At 45.6% G+C, this 19,978-nt stretch overlaps 1 protein-coding gene across 2 annotated transcripts in view; it reads right to left on the bottom strand.

The window, feature by feature from the left end:
* Window positions 1–9,624, bottom strand: part of LOC130869791 (lisH domain-containing protein ARMC9) — a 104,965-nt gene extending 95,341 nt beyond the window's left edge. For both annotated transcript variants that reach the window (XM_057762227.1, XM_057762228.1), the window contains exons 1-4: window positions 9,561–9,624; window positions 6,005–6,092; window positions 2,610–2,738; window positions 182–352 (exon numbers count right to left, since the gene is read on the bottom strand). In XM_057762227.1, the coding sequence (XP_057618210.1) occupies window positions 182–352; window positions 2,610–2,738; window positions 6,005–6,055 (351 nt within the window). In that variant the 5' untranslated portion in view covers window positions 6,056–6,092; window positions 9,561–9,624. The remainder of the gene's footprint in view (window positions 1–181; window positions 353–2,609; window positions 2,739–6,004; window positions 6,093–9,560) is intronic.
* Between the last annotated feature and the right edge of the window lie 10,354 nt (window positions 9,625–19,978).

The following is a 19,978-nucleotide window of genomic DNA, read 5'->3' on the forward strand; positions in this document are numbered from 1 at the left end:
TCTTCTGGTGTGCAGACATACATGCAGACAGACCATTGTATACATAATAAATAAAAAAAAAGATTGTTTATCAGGGCATAAGATGCACCATGATAAAATGGTCACAAAACTGAATCAATGCTTCCTTGAAATCCATGACAGCCTGTTAGCTAACTCAGACTGAAACCCCAAATCAGCTTACCGGCCTGCCTCCAGAATACTTCAGAGGATAGATGGCGAAATGGATGTGAAGGTAGAACTCCAGCTTCTGGGCCAGAGAGTCAGTATCTCTGATGGAGCTGGGAACATGTCCCTCCCACAAATCGAAGAATAACTTCTGGTCTCCATTGTCAAACGCTGCCACCAGATCCTTCTGCGGAAAAGACAAGACAAGAATCCTAGATGATGCTCATTCTTCCAACACCCCAAACCTCACCACCTACCTACTACGAGATACCTACATACTCCTTCCCAGAGGCTCCTTTGGCTGCAGCCTCTGTGACCACTCCAAGCTTTTCAGCCATTGCAATACCCAGGGGAACTCTATGAAACACAAAAGCCTTGAAAACAGTTCTGAGGCCGGAGGATTCACAGGCATGAGTGCGCTGAAGGCTCCCTGGGAGGACTACAGAAACTCCAAGATGGAGAACAACAGTTCTCAGAGTGCTGCCTTACCCTGAGCTACTACCACCCATTCTAGTCAACCCACAACTTGTTTGTTTGTTTGTTTGTTTTTTGAGACAGGGTTTCTCTGTGTAGCCCTGGCTGTCCTGGAACTCACTCTGTAGACTGGGCTGGTCTCAAACTCAGAAATCCGCCTGCCTCTGCCTGCAGAGTGCTGAGATTAAAGACGTGCACCACCACAGACCAGCTGAAACTCAGAACTTTTTAAAGCAAGCCCAATAAAGCATTTCTATCTCCTCCAAACAGGCAGAGCCTGCTAGCCACTGTGGATGTGGGCTGCCAGAACAAAGCACAGGTGGCCATGCACAGCCCCATTAGAGTGGGGACGTGGGCAGAGGCTCCTCACTCTCGTGAGAACCAAGACTATAATGGTGCAGTGACTCTGCCCACAGATGTGCTGCTGGGCTAGGCGCACCCCCATGATCCCCTCTTCTGAGTCCCCTGCATCCCTGCCAGCCACTCTGGAGGCTGAGAGCTCTCTGACTGTGGAAGAGGTATGCAGACTTCCCTGGTATTTTAAGACATAGAGTTATGAAGTTTTTTACAACATGTCTTGGCAGACTCTACATATCAAATTGTCTGTCTACAATTATTCTAGATCTGCATTTGCGAACCTGAAATTACAAACCTTTGCTACGTCATAACCATCACATCTGTACCTGGAAATGGTCCTTGCTTTAAGATAACCTTTACACACAAAAAATCCACTGTTATTATGGTCACAAATGACCTTCTGTTAGCCAGGGTCACCAAGATGGGAATGCATGCATACCACCAATTACACTGCTGCTGGGACTAGGCCTAAGAACATCAGCATAAGGCCACCAACCATCAGAAGATTTTGCTTAACCACTACTCCAGACAGTTTTATTGTTTGAGTTTCTAAAAAAATATTTTAATTACATCAATTTAGGGAGAGTGTATGCATGTATGTGTATATGTGTAATGTATGGGCGCACATGCCACAGTGTGTATGTGAAGGTCAAAAGACAACTGTTGGGAGCTGGCTCTCCGACCACATAGTCCTAGCAATAAAACTCAGGTCCTTAGGGTTGGGAGCAAGTGTGTTTATGCACTAAGCCATCTTTCTAGCCCAGTTTTTTGCTAGATTCCCTTATCTTGACTTCCTGCCTCAGCCTCCCAAGTGCTGGGAATAGGGCATGTGCAACTATACTCCTCTTTTGCTCCAAGGATTTTTGTTTGGTAATCAATCAGTGGGGCACTATGATAGAGTGGCATAAGTTGTAGTATAATAATATACAGTATTATCTACTAGTTACTGATTGGATAACCAAAAAATAAAGACAAATAAACATTAAACACACACTAGAAAAGAACAAGTATTAGCAAAGACAGATGAAGCAGGGGCCTCCTACATTGTTGGAGGGATGTAGATTTATTTTGTGTGTGGGTGCTTTGCCAACATGTATGTCTGTGCATCACATGCATGCCTGATACCTGCGGAAGCTGAAACAGGGTGTCAGATCCATTGAAACTGAAGTGACAGATGGTTGTGAGGCACCATGTGGGTGCTGGGAATTAAACCTGGGTCCTCTGGAAGAGCAGCCAGTGCTCTCAACTGCTGAGCCACCACTACAGTCCCTGCTGTTTATTTGTGTTTGTTTGTTTGTTTGTTTTTGATAGCAACCATCCTAATGTGTTTAACGTATGATGCCTTCATGTTCTTGGTGCATTCCTCTGATAGCTTTAGCTTACTTTTTTTTTTTTGGTTTTTCGAGACAGGGTTTCTCTGTAGCTTTGGAGCCTGTTCTGGAACTAGCTCTTGTAGACCAGGCTGGGCTCGAACTCACAGAGATCCGCCTGCCTCTGCCTCCCGAATGCTGGGATTAAAGACTTTAGCCTACTTTTACCTAGCTTTGAAGAACTTGCAATTTTCAGACCGTCACAAGCCTCTTCCCAGAGCTGAAGACAGAGCATGGTCTCACCTGGATTACCAGTGACTTGGAGTCCTTCTTTAGTGATCCACCTACAGTTTTAGATAATGGCTTCCCTTTTACTTTGCATTCTTTTGAAAATGTCTTCAAGGTGTCCTCAAATTCAGCAAAATCTAAATACTGGGACAGAGAACATAATTCAGGAACAACAACAACAAACAAAAACCCCAACAAATTCCAAATAATCCAATTAAATAGTCAAATGCCCTGAATATACATCACTCTAATGCAGACATATAAAAAGCCAACAGAAATATGCTCAAAACCACACCCACAAGAATGTCTACTATCAAAAAGACAAGACCTGGGAATGGCGCAGCACGTGATGCTCTTGCAGAGAACCCAAGCTTAATTCCCAGCACCCATATCAGGAGGCTCACAACTTCCTGTGTAACTCCAACTCCAGAAGATCCAATGCCCTCTCCAGGCTCAATGAGCACCTGCACTCAAATGTACATACATGTACACAAACACATAAATCATAAAATAAGTCTTCAAAAAGATATGAGCTAGCAGGAATTAGAGGGAGAGACCCTTCTATACTCTTACATACTATTAGTGGCAATGGAGACCAACACAGCTATAATGGAAAATAAATGGAGGTTCCTCGAAAGACTAAAACTAGGAAGGAAACATATTATGTACATATATGTATGCAATTGTTAAATAACAAATTACTCAACAAAAAGTCAGAACTACCCTATGATCCAGCAATCACATTTTTGGGTATAGATAGGAAGAAAATAAAATCCATTTCTTTTCTTTTCTTTTCCTTTCAAGACAGGGTTTCTCTGTAGCTTTGGAACCTGTCCTGGAACTCACTCTGTAGACCAGGCTGGCCTCGAACTCACAGAGACCCGCCTGCCTCTGCCTACCGAGTGCTGGGATTTAACGCATGCACCACCACCGCCCACCTAAAATCCATTTTTAAAAGTGCTATCTGCACATGTGTATTTCTACAACATTATTCAAGACTGCCAAGACATGGGATGAACCTAAATGTCCATTAACATGATAAGAAAATGTGGTGATACTAAAATAAAATATTACAGTCTAGGAAATCCTGTCACTGGTAACATGAATAACACTGGGGGGGATATACATTACATGGAATAGGCCAGGCACAAAAAGATAAATATTGAAATTATGTGCATGATCTAAACAGCCATGCTTACAGAAGCAGACAGCACAATGGCAGTTGCCAGGCACTGAGAAAATAGTTTGGTGAAGGGATAAATTTTAGTTGTGCAAAATGAGTAAAGCCTGTGAGCTGATATTCAACAAGGTGACCGCAAAGCACAAGCACATTTGAGATTTGCTTGCAGAGGTGATTTTAAGTGTTTTTCTTTTCTTTCTTTCTTTTCTTTTTTCTCTTTCCTTTTTTTTTGTACTTGTATGAGACAGGGTTTCTCTGTGTAGCTTTGGAACCTGTCCTGGAACTTCCTCTGTAGACCAGGTTGGCCTTGAACTTACAAAGATCTTCCTGTCTCTGCCTCCTGGGTGTTGGGATTAAAGGCATGTACCAGCACTGCCTGGCTGATGTTTGTGTCAAGTGCTCTTAACACAATCAGAGGAAGGAAAGAAGAAGAAAGGACGAATGTAAAGAAACACAAGATGGGGGTACTTAATTAGTTTAATCAGGTGATTACCTCAGTACATCAATCCATACAAATGTTGAAACATAAGGCCATAAACAAACATCTTTTTGTCAATTACTCTTACAGAAAACAGGTGCCCACAGATTCCAGATAAAATATCAGATTTCCTGGGGCTGGAACTACAGGTGGTTACAAGCCACCCTAGATGGGTTTTGGGAACTAAATCTGGGTCCTCTGCATGAGCAATACGTGCTCCTAATCACTGAGCCGTCTCTCCAGCCCCATCATTTTTATTATGAATAGAAATGAAAGTGATGCAGTCTGAAAAATGCAAGATGATTGGATGGTTTTTGGTTTGATAGGATCCATCTGGAATCGAATTAGAAATAATGCTAGCAGGAGAATAGAGCATTAAAATGGGAAATGTTAGCAGTGAGAACACGGCTCTAATACTGTTCTTCACACGTCCTTTCAGTCGGCATCAGTCACACCACGTTCCACCTTTCCTAAACTGTGGTTGGGTCTCCGGTGCTGTCCACGGTCCTTGCAGTGCCAGCTACAGCAGTTACGCACCATCACCACAATGAACCAAACTGCCTATCCAAAGTGGACACCCGTCTTCCTCCACTGCCCCAAGGCACAGCTCACAGTCCACTCACAATGAACAGCATCCACGTTTTCAACTCCAAACCTCAGAAGTCTGCCTGAACCCTACTCTACCCAAGCTTTCAGTGTAGCAAATCTACATGGCCCTAAGTCAAAGAAGGGTATCCCAGGCTTATGGCACAAGCCTGTGATCCCTGCACTGGGGAGGCAGAGGCAGGAGGATAAGGATTTCAAAGCCACCTTTGGCTACACGTCAAGTTCATGGCAATCCTAGGCTACGTGAGACCCAATCAAACACAACACACACTCAAGAATGAGTGAATGAAGTGGAAAACCATGTAATGATTGAAAGATAAAAGATTACAAAGTAGAAAGAATTTGCTTCAGCTTACTATTTATTTGTATATTCATTTACTCATTTGTTTTTATAACAGGGTCTCTGTATAAAGTCCAGACTGACCTGCTGAAGCCTCCCAAGCACCTGGATTACATGTGTAAGCCTGCTATATTTTAAGGATTTATTTATTTTTATAACATGCACAGGTAGCTTGTCTGCAAGTATATCTGAGCACCACATGCATGCAGCACCCACAAAGCCAGAAGATGGTAAAGCCTTTGAAACTGCAATTATAGATGGCTGTTAGCCATATGTGGGGGCCGGGAACCAAACCTGGGTCCTCTGGAAGAGCAGTCAATACTTTCAAGCACCAAGTCATTCTAGCTACATTTTAGCTTTGTTTTTAAAGATTTATTCATTTTTATGTGTATGGGTGTTGTAGTCTATAGGTATATCTGTGTACCATATCCATATCTGCTATCCACAGAAGCCAGAAGAGGGTGTTGGATTCCCTGAGGCTAGAATTACTAATAGTTATAAGTTATCATACAGGTGCTGAGAAGCAAGGTCTTCTGGAAAAGCAGCCAGTGATCTTAACCGTTGAGCCATCTCTCTGGTCCTACTGCATTCTAAAATACATGTTTTGGGGACTTGAGTTCCAACCCCAGTACCTACAAAGGGTAGCTCACAAATGCCTGCAACTCCAGCTTCAAGGGATCCAATGTCCCATCGTGGCCTCCATCAGCCGTCACACACACAATACAAACACTCATACAGACATAAACACACAAATAATCTCTTTTTAAGAAAAAAGCTTTTCTGTGACTTGTGTTTCATATAACTACCTCTTTCACCAGTCCAAGTAATTCAGATTCATGGGCCAGGATATCCCCCATAGTGAATTGTTACTAGCAATTCTCACGGCAGAAATCTCTATAAGACAAAAACGTAAGACAAAGGTTAATTTCAACCACCTGAGAAATCGCAAATGGGCAGCTGTGATGGGCAGAATACAGGGCCCCAAAGACAGGCACATAGTAATCCCCAGAACCTGTAACTACAGGACAACTGGAGGCCACATGACTAGGGAGATTTAAAGATGCAGGTGGCATTAAGATAACCAGCTGTCCTTCAATCAGAGATAAGCCTGGATTACCAGAGCACCCAAGAGATTCCAGAGGAAAGGGGGACAGGAAGGCCAGTGTGCTGTCCTTCAATCAGAGATAAGCCTGGATTACCAGAGCACCCAAGAGATTCCAGAGGAAAGAGGGCAAGAAGGCCAGGGTCAGAGGGACAAGATGCAGAAAGATGGACCTATCACTGCAGGCTTTGTAGACAGAAATATGATCATGTCAAGGAGGGAAGGAAGGCAGGAACTGGGAAGCAAGGTACACTGTCCTCTACCTTGTCCTGAAAGAAATAAGCCGCCAAGACCTGAATTCGGCACACACATCTGAGTCACCTTAGGAGCGGTCCAATCAAGGGCTTTGTGTGGCTATATAAAGGAAATGTTCATTGCAGGCTTCTGATCTCAGAACTTCAGGACACTAAGCCTGCACTACTTCAGGTCACCACGTTCATGGGGATTCCTCAGAGCAATGGTAGAAATCCTGAGAGCTGAGAGCTGTGGTTCTATTGGTAGAGTGTTTAACTAGAAGGCATAGAGCCCCGTCGCACCTCATAAACCGGGGTGGTGGCACATGTCTGTAATCCTAGCACTTGGGAAGGGAAGCATGTGGCACACACTCCTGTAATCCCAGCACGTGGCAGGTGTGTCTGGGATCCTCCAGATGAAGGCAGACTCCTTAGGCCCATCTCTCTAAGCATTTTGTAGCTTTTCACTGATCTGCTGACTTGAACCACTGGCTGTCAGTTTCAGCATATATGGAAACTCAATGATGCCCTCAGCACATCCTGCCCTCAAGGACCTGCATGGACACAATTCCATCTGTTTTGAGGCTCTTCCTGCAAACATCTACATCTTGCTTGGTCTTCTCTTAAAGGTGCCCACCCAGAAAGACCTGCCAAATCACCCATCTACGTAGCCCAGCACTCTCAAGTACTGCAGCTTCCCAGAGCAATTCCCACTGGCTGACTTCAAAACCCTGTCCTTGATGCAGCTGCATCGGAATCCCCTTCAATAACTCAAGGCAAGCATCGTGTGTGGCCCTAAGCCTTTGATGCCTGTTAGACAGTCAGGTCCTGACAGGTCTGGAGCTGAATGGAAAGAGACTCAGGGAAGAAAATGAAAACAAGAGCTGAGGTTACTGTCTCATTAGAAACAGGGCAACAGTTTGAAGATTAGGGAAGGTAGGAACCACACTGACTAAGGCAACGTGACAGGGTATCAAGAGTTCTGAGATCACTGAAGCTATATGGACTACTAAACCTAAGATAGCACCAGTCTGCGGTACCATTGCTTTCTCCAGGCACCTGTAACTGTCTGTGCTCAGTTACCAGATGAGGCCTTCCTAGAAGAAAGAAGAGAAACAATGATGGAACACAGAAGTTAAGTTAGGTTAGGGTCGGGGAGGCAAGGGCAGAAAGGATGCTGCACAGTGAGGTAACACTGTCAACAGGCTGCAAAAGCAGGCACAATCCAGCCAAGTGGTGGTGGTGTACACCTTTAATCCCAGCACTTGGGAGGCAGGGGCAGGGGCATCTCTGTGAGTTCAAGGCCAGCCTGGTTTACAAAGAGAGTTTCAGGACAGCCAGAGCTACACTGAGAAACCCTGTCTTGAAAAGCCAAAAATGGGGCGTGTGTGTGTGTGTGTGTGTGTGTGTGAGAGAGAGAGAGAGAGAGAGAGAGAGAGAGAGAGAGAGAGAGAGAGAGAGAGACATTCCAGTGATTTGGAAGGCAGGGGTCTGAGTGGGAGAGAAGGCGTTATTGCACTTTTAGGCATGACACGGTAACAAGATGCTTACTACCACTGAGCGCATGGGTGCGGAGGGTGGAGGAAAACATGCTGAAAATAGGAATAAGGAAAACAGGCAGGTCAAGATGTTGAAATTTCCGAGACAAGTACAGAGGTAAGGAGGGGAACTCCTATAGGCAAACAGGCTGTCAGGGGTTGGAGAACTGGCCGCTCCTCTGGAGGACCTGGGTTTAATTCCCAGCACCCACTGACAGGTCATAACTATCTAGAACTCCAGTTTCAAGGGAATCCATGACAACAGGCATGCACATGGTGCACATATATATGCATGCAGGCAAAAATACTACACAGAAAGTAAATAAACCTTTTTCTAAAAAAAAAAAAAGAAAGCAGGCAGACTGCTCTGTGTGGTGATAGAGACTCACCTTTAATCTCAGTACTAGGGAGGCAGAGGCCAGAGGCAAGTGGATCTCTGAATTTGAGGCCAGCCTGATCTACAGAGTAAGTGCCAGGACAGCCAGAGCTATACGGAAAAACCTTGTCTTGAAAAACCAAATAAATAAAATTAATTAAGTTAAAAGCGGACTGAGCAAGCCACAGGGAGCAAGACAACAAGCAGCACCCCTCTGCGGCCTCAGCATTGGCTCCTGCCTCCAGGTCATGCCCTGCTTGAGTTCCTACCCTGAATGATGAACAGTGGTGAGGAACTGTAAGCAAAGCAAACCCTTTCCTCCCCGTGTTGCTTTTGGCCATGCTGTTTCATCACAGCAATAGAGACTCTAGCTAGGACAGTGCCTCACCTCATGAGCAGATTCACCTCTGGAAGGCTGCAAAGCTAGAATTAAATCTAGGCTGATACTGCAAGGGAATACGCATCGGTTGGTTTGCTCCTTCCAACATGTGGGTCCTAGGGTTCCAACCCTGGTCATCGGGCTTGGTCAGCAAGTGCACACCTCTTGTGAGTTCAAGGTCACCCGTTTGAGAACCCTTTTTGTTGGATGGAGGTCCCGCCTCCTTAGCTCCTTAGCTTAGTTAATTTAGTCCAGACTACTTCTGGGCGAAGGATCTACTTTGTGGAGAAAGAAGGAGGCTATCCATCGTGTTTTGGTATGCGGGGATGACTTCTGCATTTCCTTCTGTGAGAGAGATTTAGGCCTACATCTGGCTGAATACGAAGATGAATTTGTATTGCAAGTACCATGCTTCCACTTAGATTCAGTAAAGTCAGAGAATGAACTGGGAAGAAAATCTACTCATGAAAACTATGGGGAGAGAGGGAACTAAACGCCCCAAGCCATGGGATCGCACTGCCAATGCTCAGCTAGACGACCTGGGGCCACTCCAAGTCCACCCCACCGCAGCAGAGCGAGGGGTTCCTGGGGGAGCAACGAATCTACGCTTGGGATGCGCAGGCGGCTGCCTCAGGCCCCGGCCATGTAGGAGCCAGGACTGACATGGCTAGCCACCCACGCGGGGTTCCCAGGCCTGTGCCACGGGGCCCAGCCGCTTCGAGGCCCGCACTTACCAGCTACAGGGTTGCGCTCTCTCTCCTCCGGACTGCCAGCTCTCCCGCCGTCACTCCGGCAACGGCCACCGCGAGGTCACGTGAGGCGAAGCGGCCAGTGGCGCAGGGCGAAGCCGACGCGGGGCATTCTGGGAGTGGGGGGGGGCGGCCGCGTAAGCGGTGTGCAGTGGAAGTGAGAGAGCTTTTAGTTGCGTGGCGTTCGGGGTTCTTTAGCTGATTCTGGATGTTTCATTAAGGTCGAAGCATTACACTTCCACCTACGACAAAATCTCCCAGAGGCTATTAGTGTCACTTTTGTCTTTTTGTGTGAATTTAAGTTTGTAAACAAACAAGCAAAAGACAGAGACTGGCGAGATGGTTTAGATGCTAAAGGCGCTTTCCTCCTAGCCCGACGACAGAAGCTCGACCCCCCCAGGAACTCTGGGGAGCCTGCGCGCGCATTAAACAGTACTCAAGGCTCTGCCCAGTCCACCCTCATTAGTGTATTCAGGTCTACTCTTCTTACTCTGGTCCAAACTCAGTGCTGAAGGCAAGAAAAAAAACCAACTTTCCCTTCTCTAGGAGTGCTGAGTCTCTGTATGGAAGTCTATATTTCCACTTCCCAGACCCTCAAAAAAGTGGGAGACTCCCAAAGGCTATTTATGGACTGTCCAGGAGACGTAAGTCCTAGGGTGGTCTGAGGCCCCGATCTCCTGAGCTCTCTGCCCTGTCGATACTTTTATAAGTTAGAATGTCTTTCAAGCAAGGCTAGATTTAGCAGGAAGAGAGTACTATGTCCTGTCCAGGTTATGTGACTTGAAAATAACTTTCCCTTGGTGTATTCTCAGTTAACGTTTATTGTCAGTGTATCTATGTACCAGGGGATACCAAGCAAAATATTAGGATAGCCAATTATCTCTAAATTTCAGATAACTTTAGCAGGAATGTATCCGGAATACTGCTATATTGTATTGTACATATATAGCTATATTTTGTATTTTTATTTGTTAAATATGTAACTGTATTTGTGCCCAGCATCATATAAGCAAGTCATATAGGTTCTTTGATGGGATGACATCTATGGGATGGATAATGGGCTCAGCGTGTTATAGGCGCACACTGTTGTGCTTTATTAAATTCGTTGCATCTGCAAAACAGCCACAGTTAGCACATTCCCCACCTTCTTGATTTCCAAAATCCCCCTTCTTGTGTTCGGGGAAGACTCGGATAAAACTGTCCCCTCTTCCTCATGAATCCCATGCAACTCAAATCCCAAACTTGCAGTTGACTGAGTCCCTGTCCACCCATGACACGGTCATCGCTGACCTTTCAGGTTCCCTTTATCTCCTAGCTGATTATCTGAAGGTGGAAACTAACCGCTCCCTGAAGCCAGTCAGAAATAAACATCTCTGGGTCTTCTGCTGAGGGCTAACGGTAAATCTAACCGAGAATCATCCATAAATCTAACCATAAAACATCCTAACCGTAAACCATCTCATCTCCCCAAGCAAGAGTTAGGTGGAGACCTTACTCTCCCTATTGCAATTACTTGAATAAAATCCATCTTCTTAACTGTCTAGTTTTGCTTTTGATAAAATGAGTTACATGAGATAGAGCCCCCGGGGACTTGACAGTTAAGAGCACTGGCTACTCGTCTAGAGGACCAGTTTGATTCCCAGCACCTACATGGCAGTTTACAACCATCCGTAACTCCAGTTCCAGGGTCTCTAATACTCTCTTCTGGCTTCCAAGGGCAATGCATGTACATGGTACATCAACATACATGTAAGTCAAATAAATATACATGTAAAAAATAAAACTTAGGGCTAGAGAGATGGCTCAGCCATTAAAAGCTTCTGGAAAACCCAAGTTTGTTCCTCATACCCACTTGGAGGCTCACAACCATCTGCAATTCCAGTTACTGGATGATTTTTTTTCTACACTCCCCAGGCACTGCACGTAGGGGGCGCACAAACAAGAAGACACATCAATAAAAATGAATAAAAATATAAATGAATACATTTTAAATTAAAAAGATATATTTAAAAAGGTATATGGGAGAGGATTCCTCAGAGCTCACAGAACTGGGGAAGAACAAACCTGACACAGGTGTTTATGCCTCTAAGCTCTGACCAACAATAAAAACACCTCCAGGGGGGCTGGAGAGATGGCTCAGAGGTTAAGAGCATTGCCTGCTCTTCCAAAGGTTCTGAGTTCAATTCCCAGCAACCACATGGTGGCTCACAACCATCTGTAATGGGGTCTGGTGCCTTCTTCTGGCCTGCAGGCATACACACAGACAGAATATTGTATACATAATAAATAAATATATATATAAAAAAAAACATCTCCAGGGAGTAGAAAGATGGCTCAGTCGGTAAACTACCTGCTGTAGAAGCATGAAGGTTTGAGTCCCAGAGCCCACTGAAGAGCTAGGTCTGCTGTCTGTAACCCCAGTCATTTGGAGGCAGAGACAAGTGGATCCCTGGAGTTAATTGGCCAGCCAACCTCCCCAAATTGATGAGTTCCAGGTTCAGTGAGAGACCCTGCCTCAAAAAAAAAAATAATAATAAAATGAAGAATGATCAAAGAAGGTATTTTTTAAGATTCTATTTAATCTATATATATAGTATTGGGCCTGCATGTATGCATGCACACCTGAAGAGGGCACCAGATCTTGGTTGTGAACTACCATGTGGTTGCTGGGAATTGAACTCAGGACTTCTGGAAGAGCAGCCAGTGCTCTTAACCTCTGAGCCATCTGTCTAGCTTGCTCAAAGAAGGTCTTTTTATGTTCACCTTTGGCCTCCACAGTCACTTGAAAGCACATGCACAGACCTGCACACGCATGTACATAGATCACACACATACACAAGCAGAAACAAATACATGGATCACGGAAATAGTTTTTTCACTTCTAGATGCATTTGTCTGACTCCTGGGATTATACTCATTGTATCGAGAATGCCTCTCCCGCTTGGTAACTATGAATTCAGTGTAATCTGACAACAACCATGTTGAGTTATAGCTGTCAGCGTCACCCTTGGGTAATCCTGGTTGTTTTCCCACAAATAGTTTCTCAGCATACCATAAATAGCCAAATCTATGAGAGCGGTATGAAGAACTGGACCCTGGTGCCAGGAATATGCCTGACTCTTTGATATTAGTCTGAGATAAACCAGGAACATTCCAACTTGAATGAAGTCACTTTTGCCCTCACTGCTGTAGAAAGCCCCAAGTTGTAAAGGTCGTCTGACCCAAATTGTAGAGATCTACCCGCAAGTCATGCTTCTGTTGGTAAATCTCCAGTAAGTTGAACTCTGTACAACCTTGGCTCAGTCTGCTGCGTACTCCTGTCACAGGGCACCGTGGGCCAGCTCTGAAACTCTGGGACTGAGTTGTTTCAGAACAATAACACACACAACTCATCCCCTCCCTGACCACAGAGATAATCAGATGGTCCAGACGTCTAAATTTACTCCATCTCTCTGGCCACAGATTGGTTCAGAGTATCATGTGACCTGTCTGAGCAAGTCTGAACAGAGCCAGGAACCGTCCTTTCCAGGGATTTTTCTCTGGAGTATGACACACCACTGTAAAATGGCACCCAGGGAAGCCTACAGTTATGTTCTTCACTGTGTGGAAAAGCCTGAGAAAATTAAATCATCACCGTTACCCAGAATGCTGCAGAGAAGTGCTGGGGCCTGAAGAACCAGCCTGCCTCCATCTTAGACTTAAAAGACCTCTTATAGTAAAGCCATACTAGGTTCATTCCTGTTTATGATTAAATCTCTGTTTCTCAAGGATTGGGGTACGCCCTACCTGTAACCTTAATTACAAATGGTTCTGTATTGCCTGTTCTAGGAATGACAATTGTGACTTTGTTTCAAAAAGTTATTTATAACCAACCCTACCTTTGTTTCAAAAGATTATGTGACCACTTATGACTTACCTTGTCATGACTACCTTGTTATGCCCACCTTGCAATCATGTCTTTGTTTCAGGAGGGACTAACTTGTTGTGCTTGTGTTCTGCTCATGGAACCCCACTGATTTTGCCTGATAAATCCCCCATTTGGAAATCCCTCACCCCTGAGCAGCTCTTCCAGCCAACCTGTGAGTCACACTCATTCTCCAGCATCCTCTAATCCACTGTGTTTTCTCCTTAAATGGGATCTATCGCGAACAAAGAGGCTTAGCTAGTAGAGGCATGATTTCTACATACGTCTTTCAAATGGGAAAAGAGACTAGCTTTGCTATGTGTACATGAAACCCATGACTTCACTTCTGACACTAGATCTGTGGAGGCTTTCCACTATACGTTGAGTAATCTCCTGCAGACACTAACTTGGGTGTGCACTAATTCAGCTCTGATAGTAGCAACCTGCAACCGCAGTCAGGTCCCATAGGGTAAGGGCTCAGTCTACAGGAGTGCCTCCAGAGTTCACATGCCAATCACACGGCTATCCTATTCTAACCCAATGCACTCTATATGACTCTGAAATCAAGGTTCTCTGAACAACTCCCTCCCCTCGGTCTTATGCATCTGCCTGGATGGCGTATTAAATTCAGGGAAACACGTCTACTGGTTCATTAGAAAGAATTCTGTGAAGGATACAGATGAACAGATAGATTACAAAGTGGAACACAGGGTAAGGTAAAGATCAGGGTGCCTTGAGACCCCACTAATGCCCTACATGGTTTGGCAGGCAGAAGTAGGCATTCAGGGATTTTTATAGTGGCTGCCTTCTGATTGACAGTGGAAATCTTCAGTCTCTAACCATGGCTTTCTCTTTCTGGTGACCAGTCTCTATCCAGGAGCTAGAGTTACTTTACTGGACCACAGACATCTCCTATCACCCAGGAAAGTCCGAGGGATTAGATCTGTGTCAGGAAGGAGGGGAGGGTGTATGTCCGAGACCAAATCTACTTTATTAGTTACAATGTCATCTAAGCTCAAAGGGACTTCTGTAATGGAGGGTTCATTTTTAATTTATTTTTAGATTATTATTTTTTATTTATTGTGTATAGTGTTCTGCCTGCATGTATGCCTGCACACCAGAAGAGGGCACCAGATCTCATTATAGATGGTTGCTGGGAATTGAGTTCAGGACCTCTAAAAGAGCAGCCAGTTCTCTTAACCTCTGAGCCATTTCTCAGCCACTCTCATTTTTTATTTTTAAGATTTATTTTGATTCCTATTTATTTGTATGTCTATGTGAATATATGTCACCTGTGTTTAGGAGTCCATGGAGGCCAAAAGAGGGTGGTTGATTCCCTAATCTGGAATTACAGGCGGTAAGGAAAAGACACCTGGCCAGGATGCTGGGAACAGAGTCTGGAACAGCGGCAAGCACTGTAAAGCCCTGGGTCATGTACCCAGTCCCTGTTTCTTTATAGGCTGTCTGGAGGTGATTTCTTGGCAGCAGCTTCCTTCTCAGGGATCTGGGTCGGCTTGTGATCCATACAATATTTGTTTTCTTGTTTGTTTGCTTGTTTTTCGAGACAGGGTTTCTCTTTAGCTTTGGAGATTGTCCTGGAACTAGCTCTTGTAGACCAGGCTGGCTTCGAACTCATAGAGATCTGCCTGTCTCTGCCTCCTGAATGCTGGGATTAAAGGTGTGTGCCACCACTGCCCGGCCCACCCATACAATCTTTGTGAATGGAGATGATGGTTTGAAATTGAGACACACCCCGGCAACAGACTCCTCTTTGAATGCGCATTCCCTCGCTGGTGGCACAATTTTGGATGAACTTTAAAAGTGTTAGGAGGTAGGTCAGAAGGTCTCACCATCTCCTGTTTCCAGTCTGGTGCTTCCCGTTTCTGTAGATGCCTCCATGGCTTCCCTGCCATGGACTGAAGCCCTCTGAAACAATAAGACAAAACCGAGCTCTGCTCCCTAAAGTGGTTTGGTCACAGTGACCCAAAAGTGATCAGTCCTGGAACAAGTTCCTACCACCTGATGCAATTAACAGACATTTAAACCACCCTACTCTCTCAGTTATGTCTCCTCTTCAAACTTCTTTTGAATTTTAGGACAACCAAATGATGCTTAATATAAGATTTAAAGATTATTTACCAATTATTTTTTGAAATGTATTACATTTAGTTGTGTGTGTGACACGCGCACACACAGAGAGAGAGAAAGAGAGAGGGAGGGAGGGAGGGAGGGAGGGAGGGAGGGAGGGAGGGAGGGAGGGAGGGAGGGAGAGGGAGAGGGAGAGGGAGAGGGCAGCTTGCAGCTTTCCTTCCTCGTGTAAACTCCAGGGATCAAAAACTCCAGTGATCAAACTTAGGTTGTCAGGCTAAGAAGACTTGGTAGCAAGCATCTTCATCCACAGAGCCATCTTGCTGCTCCTGTTTATTACTTTATACACATGTGTGTGGGCCTGAGCGAATTTATGCACACCCTGTATAAACAGGAGCCAGAAGGGGTCAGAAGAGGGAGCTGGGTCCCCAGAATGAGAGATAAGCTAGTGATTCTGAGTCTCCAGATGTGGGTGCTAAGAACTGAACCTAGGTCTTCTGCAAGAACAGTAAGTGCTCATAACCTTTGAGCCACGTTTCTAGCCCCCTACCCACTTAGCTTTGCAGCTTCTTCTGCTCAGTACCAAAGTGCCTCTGTCCTTGCTGCCCCATGGGTTCAAAGCAATCTACTGAGCCGAATGGTTCAACTCCCAGGCTCTGAGAACTTGCCAAGGCTCTCATTTACTCTTTAGCTTCCTCAAAGCAGGACAAATTTCACCAGTGGGTCCAAGAAAAAAATCAAAATATTAATTATGAAAACTTCAAATAAATGGAAAAGTAATGACCACTTTAACAAATCCCCATAAACCCATCACTCAGATTCAAGGATTATCGAGACATGGCTGCTGGGAAAAATTTGCCCTTGAAGTAAACCCTTGGGTTTGCAGAGCCTGTCAGCCATCATCTTCAGCTGCACGCTAGACATCAAAGGCACGGGCCAAGCCCTGCGTTCAGGGGTGGGGAAACATCAGTCTTCAGCCCTCTGTGACCCCAACCTTGAGTACTCTAGAGGGGTGCATGGGGTGGGAGTGGGGGAATGGTCTCTGTGGTGTGTCACAGAATTCAAGAATAGCTTCATTCCCTTTTAGACAGATGTATTTATGTGTTTGTGTGAGTGTATGCCATGTATGTGTGGTGTCTGTGGAGGCCAGTAAAAGGGCACCAGGTCCCCTGCAGCGGGAGCTATGAGCAGCTGTGAATCACCAATGTGGATGCTGAGGACTGAACTCTGAGTTTTGGGAACCACCAATATAGATGCTGAGGACTGAACCCTGAGCTTTGGGAAGATCACAGAGCTCTCTTGAGCTCTCTCTCTCTTTTAAAACTGATATTTTTTTCTGTTTTTTGTTACTTTTAAAGATTCATGTATTTATTATTTTATGTGTATGAGTGTTATGTTTGTTCATGTACTATATGCGTGCCTGGTGCCCTTGAAGGTCAGAAGAGGGCCACAAGGATCTCCTGGGACTGGAGTTATGGATGGTTATAAATGGCCATGTGGGTGCTGGAATCAACCCAGGTTCTTTGGAATAGCAGATAGTAATCTTACCCTCTGAACTATCTCTCCAGCCCCAGAACTCAGTTTTTTTCAAAAACACCTTGTCGGAAAGTGGTTGCACATGCCTTTAATCCCAGTACTCGGGAGGCAGAGACAGGTGGATCTCTGAAAGAACTGGGATCTTGCCAGCTTCCAAGGCAAAAGTTCGTAACCTATGGATTGCAACCCCTTTGGGGTCGAATGACCCTTTCACAAGGGGTCATCTAAGACCATCAGACATTACAGTTCATAGCACTAGCAAAATTGCAGTTACAAAATAGCAACAGAAATAATTTTATGGTTGGGGGTCACCACAACATGAGGGACTGGATTAAAAGGTCTGCGGCAGTGGAAAAGCTGAGAACCTCCGCTCTCCTTCGCGGTTTCCCAGAACTGCTTGGATTACAGAGATGAAGATGAAGGGAAGCTCCAGCTACCCTAGGACAGTTGTCTTGGAAGCACCTGGGACAGCGTGTCTGAACACGGGGATGATGGGGGAGCCAGCGGGGCTGTGGAGTAGTGTCTTTGCTGTGTCTCTGGGGTTAGATCATTACAACACTAATACTACAGTGACTTGGATGAGGTCAACACAAAGACTCAGGCCGTGAGAGGGACTGTGGACAGGTAAACATGGCTTCCAAGATGCCTTCAAAGTAACCATACTCCACTCTTCGGTGGTGGTTTTAGTCACAGACACAATGGCCACTAAGCAAGTTTTGAACTTTTTTTTTGGTTTTTCAAGACAGGGTTTCTCTGTGTGACAGTCCTAGATGCCCTGGAACTCACCAGGCTGGCTTCAGACTCACAGAGATCCGCCTGCCTTTGCTTCCCAAGTGCTGGAATTAAAGGTGTGCACCACCACCACCTGCCTTTAAACTATTTTTTTAAAGAATAAGAGAAAAAAGATAAAGAGAGAAGGAAGGAAGAGAATGGAAGAAAGTGAAGGGGGCGGGGAAGTGAGCATCGCAAGGTGTGTGTTTTGAGCCCAGAAGGAGTCACACTGAGTAGGCGAGAGGATGCTATGCTAAAGGGTTCACTTTAGGGTGATTTCCTGCACTCAGCACATGTTGAAACCCAGCAAGTTTGGGGTCACAGTGGCTCATGTCTTTCCCAGTATTCAGAAGGCGGAGGCAGGCAGATCTCTGAGTCTGAGGCCAGCCTGGTCTATAGATCGAGTCCAGGACAGCCAGGGCTACACAGAGGAACAAAAAAAACCAACAGAAGGAACATAAGGAACAAAAACAAACAAACAACAAAACTCCCAGTAAGTTGTGTTTCGTGGGAACCTGGAAACCACATTCAGTTCCTCTGCTCTTCTCTCTCTTGGAAGGGATGCTCCGGAGGAGCTCCTGCAAGCCAGGAGCATGTTTTTTTTTTAATTGATTTTTATTGAGCTATACACTTTTCTCTGCTCCCCTCCCTGCCTTTCCCTCTCCCCTCCCCTTCAACCTTCTCCCAAGGTCCCCATGCTCCCAATTTACTCAGGACATCTTGTCTTTTTCTACTTCCCATGTAGATTAGATCCATGTATGTCTCTCTTAGAGTCCTCATTGTTGTCTAGGTTCTCTGGGATTGTGATTTGTAGGCTGGTTTTCTTTGCTTTATGTTTAAAAACCACTTATGAGCCGGGCGGTGGTGGCGCACACCTTTAATCCCAGCACTCGGGAGGCAGAGGCAGGTGGATCTCTGTGAGTTCGAGACCAGCCTGGTCTACAGAGCTAGTTCCAGGACAGGCTCCAAAACCACAGAGAACTCTGTCTCGAAAAACCAAAATAAATAAATAAATAAATAAATAAATAAATAAATAAATAAATAAAATAAAAAATAAAAATAAAAATAAAAACCACTTATGAGTGAGTACATTTGGTAACTGTCTTTCTGGATCTAGGTTAACTCACTCAAAATGATGTTTTCTAGTTCCATCCATTTTCCTGCAAAATCAAGATGTCGTTATTTTGTTCTGCTGTGTAGTACTCCATTGTGTAAATGTGCCACATTTCAGGAGCGTGTTCTTGTAGTCTTCCTTGCCCTACACCTACTTACATTATGATGGTTGCTTCTAGAATGAGACTCACGGGTGAGCTGAAGTGTGAGTTGTGACAACTGACCTAAAGAGAACATGGCTCATTAGTCTAACAATAAACAGGATAATAGAGGTACTGTCTCAGGAACCACCCTGAACCTGTGATCACAGGTAAAATATAAACCTCTCCTGGACACCAGAGGACGAACTATGGGCCTGGTGAGGAAAAAAATTTTAAAAACTGACCCTGGGTTGGCATTCCATGCACAGCAAACCCTGGAGAGAACTTAGAACTTGCTGGCTGGCCCTGCAAACCCTCTGTCGCTGGAGTGAGGACGACCCATAGGCTGGGACCGCGGCCTTGACGCGGAGATGCCTGGCAGGGTTGCAGACCAACCGGCAGGTGGTGCTGTTGAGCATACGTTGCCCGCCGGGATAAGACTCTCCCAACGGGGCGCCGCCGCTACCCACCCAGATCGCACCCAGCTAGGGGAGAGATTTGCCCTACGGCCTGACATTTGGGGTGTTGCTGCCGTGACCTCGAGCCTGGGAAGGACGGAGTCAGCTGGAGGTCTTGGCAGAGTCTTGGGAAGCAGTCATTCCACCCCACCTTCCTCCGGTGCGCGTTTCCAGGAACCCCGGGCTCGGACTCGCTAGCCTGGCGGTCTGGAGGCGGAGGCGTTCCCAGAAAACCACGCTGGCCGCCCGGGCTGTGTTTTCCTCCATTTCCTACCTCCGCCAGCTCCGACGACCTCGGGCGCCTCCACCCTGCAGCCAATCCCATCCTCCAACCCTTTGACAGGCCCTCTTCCCAGTCTCAGCTCAGAGAAAGATTGGTTGCGAGATCCAGGT

This window comes from Chionomys nivalis, chromosome 2, assembly GCF_950005125.1.
Source record: "Chionomys nivalis chromosome 2, mChiNiv1.1, whole genome shotgun sequence".
Lineage (NCBI taxonomy): Eukaryota > Metazoa > Chordata > Mammalia > Rodentia > Cricetidae > Chionomys > Chionomys nivalis.